This window comes from Camellia sinensis, chromosome 6, assembly GCF_055761805.1.
Source record: "Camellia sinensis isolate YWXY chromosome 6, ASM5576180v1, whole genome shotgun sequence".
NCBI classification, from domain to species: Eukaryota; Viridiplantae; Streptophyta; class Magnoliopsida; order Ericales; family Theaceae; genus Camellia; species Camellia sinensis.
This window is the reverse complement of record NC_138966.1, coordinates 117,413,459-117,418,412: the sequence shown is the minus strand read 5'-3', so window position 1 is coordinate 117,418,412 and position 4,954 is coordinate 117,413,459. Positions and strand designations below refer to the sequence as shown.

Sequence of the window (4,954 nt, the reverse complement as noted above, 5' to 3'; positions counted from 1 at the left end):
GCACTTTCCTTTTAAGATCATTACTGCCCCATAAAAAAGCTGCCTCAATCTTTTCAAATTCTCTTGCCACACCTTCTGGCATCTTAAATAAAGAAAGAAAGTAAACTGGTAAACTAGATAGGGTGGACTTGATTAAAGTTAATCTTCCTGCAAAAGATAGCAATTTCCTCTTCCACCCTAAGAGTTTAGATCTGATCTTGTCAAGCACAGGCTTCCAGGTAGATTTTTTACTAGGATTGGCACCTAGAGGCAGTCCTAGAAATTTCAAAGGAAGGCTATGAACTTTACAGTTAAGAAGATGTGCAAAGGAGAGCAATAAAGCATCAGACACCCTGACACCACACACCACGCTTTTGTGATAATTAATTCTAAGCCCAGATAGAATTTCAAAGCATCTAAGGATTCTTTTAATAAGTACCATTTGATCCCAATCTGTGGGGGTACTTAGCATATGATATGATGAGTTTTTTTGGTGTCAACCTAATTGGGATGATCTAACCCTTCTCTCTTTATTGATGTTTTGATGATTTTGTGTGTACACCTTGTACCATTCATCGTCATCAATAAAAAAAATTTTAATTTTTTTTTTTTTTGAGATCAAAAAAATGAGACAAAAAAATGAGTGGTCTCTAAAAATAAAAATTTCGTTGCAAAAGATATTTAGGGACTAATTTCTAACGTCATGGAGATAGTCATTAAAACGTCGTCTCAAAAAGTCAAAAATAAATCATTGAGCGGCAAATTTTTGAAAATATCATTAATAAATATACTTTTAAGGACAAAATAATTTAGTCTCAAAACGGTTAATTTTTTTAAACAAAATTTGGTCTCAAAAGGATAATAATTTATCACTAATACCCAATTTTTGTTGTTAATAAATAAAATAACGATACTTTTCATAATAAAAATATTTAGTTTCTAAAAAATAATTATCACTAAATTTTGATCTCTAAAACTTTAATTTTTTGTAATGGTAAATGCCGTTTAACCATTTTCCTATTCCTTTATCTTCCACAACCTACACCATTTCAGTCCTATTTATATGTGGCTTACGGTACAGTGGGTTGGAAGATTGCAGCAACGGCCAACCGCGGTGGGTGAGGGAGAGAAAGTTGCACAGCTGATGATGATATTGGATAGCGATTGTGTGGGATGAGAGAGATTAATAAGAAACATGAGGGTTATTTTTGTCTTTTAATTTTTGTGGTATAGCCCTTCATTTTTTACTTTAGTTGGTATTGACTCTACCAAATTAAATTTGAGAGTGTGATGGAATTTTTTGACCTAATCCTAAAGTGGAAAGTGTAATTTATCAAAAACGTAAAAAACCAACGGGGAAGAGTTTCAAGCGACGGCCATCATCTTCTTGACATTAATAAAGCACTGAATTTTTTTATTTTTTCTTTTTTTTAACTGAATCATGGTAAAGTTTTTAACTAACTTCACTCCCTGCTTCTTCCCAAAGAAAAAGTGAAAAATAAAAATAATTATGTAAAACTATTTAAACTATGGGCTTTAGCACTAATATTTAGCTACGTTGTGGGTATTGAACATTTCAAAAGGATATTGATGTGGGTATTGTTTTGGTGTACACCCTTCAAAAATTATATATCTTATACATCTTATTACATATTTTTGTGATAAATGTGAGTACGTATTTTTCTCTTAGAAATTATGACAATTTATAATTTAGAAATAAAATTACACAATCACAAAATTTGTAACAATATCACAAAATACATAATATTATCAAAAAAAAAATATGTAATTTCATTTCTGAATCAAAATTTTTTGTAACTCCTACCAGATAAATATGTAACATTTATCACAAAATAGGTAACATACACCATTTCTTTGATCAGTAAAAAAAAAAAAAAAAATTATTGATTAAAAAAAATACAAACATATGATGTTTACATCAATAAAGAAAAGGGGTACAAAAAAATATCAAAGCAAAACAACTGCAATTCTAACTAGGTTGGAACTGAGTATATTACCGAAGACGTATCATATGCTAGCACAACCACCACTTAGAGAGAAACCAACCACAAGAAGGGATAAAATAAACAAATACTAACCAAAAACAAAATAAGTTGCAGCAGTACCACAACCAAACCTACAATCACAGCTGCAAACCAGCAACTGACCAAAGCCTTCAAAACCGGAAACAGCACCTGGGCTGCTTACTTTATGCTTTTCCTAACTTGACGTAGACTTGATACAAACTGATTAATTGAATAATCTCTTCCCAACATATTTCACTTCATCCACATAGCATATATCATAAAAATATATTATTTTTATTTATTTTTTTTATCAGCAAAAAAAAGAATCTTTATTGATGAAAAAAACATATAGGGTATGATAACGTATATCAATAAAGAGGTGGGTGTAAAAAGTATCATAATGAAACATTTAGATCTTAATTAGGTTGACACCTAGATGGACACCAAATCATCTGCTAGCACAAACTCCAAGCTCCAAGTTAGTGAGTAACCAACATACAGAACAAAAACAAAAACAAAAACAAAACAAACAAAAACAATCAAAAAACTACAATCTCAGCAGCCCAGCCTATAAAAATACATAATATGCATAGAGATGTGGATCATAAAATTTTCCTAATATAAAAGGTTGAGATTGTCGCACACCCTCCTCTCCAGTTTTTTTGGACGTTTGTTTTTTTTTTTTGATCAGCAAAAAAGGAAGACTTTATTGATGAAATGAGCCAAAACAAGCAACAAAATACATCAATAAAGGAGGGAAGTGCAAAAAGCATCATAGCAAACACTCCACAATCCCAACTAGGTTGGCACCAAGGAGGAAGCACAATCATCTGCTAGCACTACACCCACAGATTGGCGAGAGACCAATTCAAAACAAAGAAATAGAGACAAAAAAAAATAAAAACCTCCCAATCACACAGCATTCCAAATCTGCCAATTTGTATCCCAAGACTGCATCGATTTGTAGCAGACCACCCATTCACACCAGTAGCAAACCCAAATCAAGACTTTTGTAGCCCAAGGCTGTTGCACTCTCATAGTGTAACCCAAGTCCAAAACTGCCCAGACAGCAACCGGTGATGATTGTTGAATGCTCCATTAGCAGCCAGCTAACTTCAGTGAAGAACAGAAATTTATAGCCAACTAGCAGCACATAATTATGCAGCCAAACCAGAATTGTGCTGCAACAATGGCCAATTCAGAAGGCTGACTACCAGCACACCTGCGTGGGATCAGAGGAAAGAGCACAAACAGAACAGGGCACCCCCTTCAGCCATCAACTTCCGCGAACAAAGTTTTAAAGTGAGCTGCCACTGCTTGTTTTAACTCCGCAGGATCCTCATATAGGGTACCATTAATCTTCAGTGAATCAAGGACGTTCTTACTATGCCTTCTCGATGCCATAATATGGAAATATCTGGTGTTTTTGTCCCCTTTTAAGGACCAATTCAGTCTGGATTTCTGCAGCCATAGCCACTCTAGCCTTTTTCTAAGCTTCCACACTTCATCTCTGATCTCAGTTTTTTGTCTAACTTCAACTTCTACAAGATCTCTCTCTTCAGCTATTAGATCCCACGAGTGTAGCTCAGCCTCAGCTTCTTTGAGCTTGGACTCCACGTGCCCGAATACCTCCACATTCCAAATCTTTAGAGCTTGTTTAAGTGTTCTCAATTTCACCATAATTCTGAATCCAGCCCACCCTTCCACTTGTGTACCAACCCAAACCTTTTCAACTTCTTTAAGAAAGCTGGGATGTAGCACCCAGGCATTTAAGAATTTGAATGGTTTGGGACCCCAATCCCTATCATCTTCCTTCAATAAAATTGGGCAGTGGTCAGACAGTATTCTAGGCAGGCCCCATACCTTAAATTTAAACCACACAAGCCATTCCGGATTTAATAGGAACCTATCGATCCTACTCCAGCATGCACCTGACTGTGAATTACTCCATGTATATTTCCTACCAAGCATAGGAACATCAACCAATTCAATATTATTTAAAAATTCATTGAACTCCTGCATCCCCCTATCTCTTCTCACACAGCCTTTCCTTTCTCCAATAGCTTTAATTTCATTAAAATCCCCCCCTAAACACCAAGGTTTTGGGAAGGATGCTTTCAGGTTATAAAGGACTTTCCACAGTTGACTTCTACCTCTACAATCATTAGGGGCATAGACATTACCAACAACACAATCAAAACTGTGATAAACCATACCTGATAGCAGAATAAAATTCCTAGAACTGCAACAATTCTTCAACTGAAACACGTGAGGTTTCCATAGACATAACAAACCCCCTGCACTCCCTACTGCTTCCACCTCCATATACCCCAGTGCATCTTCTGCCCATAGAGATCTGACAAATCTTTCATCAATACTTGACTTTTTAGTTTCTTGGATCAACACCATATCCACCCCTTTTGCCTTTAAGAGATTTCTGATCCTCCTCCTTTTCTCAGGCTTACCCAAGCCTCTAACATTCCATGAAAGAACTTTCATTATGGAACAACTTTGACTACAGAATCCCCGAACAGGTGCAGACTTAAGCACCACCATTCACCCCCTTTTTGGTTAGTCTTTCCTCATCTTGCCTGTCCATCTCCGAAACTTTCTGGATAACACTCTCTTCATTAACCCCAAAGTCAATACCCAAAACTTTCCCCACCTTCACGGTTTCTTGAGCTTCATTTCGGCTTAGAATCTGTTTATAAGCCCCACTACTGATTGACAGAGATGAAGACATCACGGCTGCCGCAGCTCTGAATATAGCTCCTCTGTGAAATCCTTGGCAGAATTGATGAGTAGAACGTAATTTCCTCATTTTTCTTTGGCTTTGCCCCTTTATTTTAGTACCTGAAACTTGACCACACACAGCCACTTTCTTTCCTTTGTCTCTTCCATTTTCTGGTGGTTGCGCAGGGACTGAGGGATCTACTCCTGGTTCGACT

At 36.1% G+C, this 4,954-nt stretch overlaps 1 protein-coding gene across 1 annotated transcript; it reads right to left on the bottom strand.

Moving 5' to 3' along the window:
- Positions 1–3,275: 3,275 nt before the first annotated feature.
- Positions 3,276–4,505, bottom strand: LOC114264432 (uncharacterized). The gene has a single exon (XM_028205047.2). It carries the CDS (start codon positions 4,503–4,505, stop codon positions 3,276–3,278), a length of 1,230 nt encoding a protein of 409 aa, XP_028060848.2.
- Positions 4,506–4,954: the final 449 nt, after the last annotated feature.

What these genes read in the sequence shown, in the direction of transcription:
- LOC114264432 (XM_028205047.2), bottom strand. Translation starts at nt 4,505, where the DNA reads ATGAAAGTTCTTTCATGGAATGTTAGAGGCTTGGGTAAGCCTGAGAAA.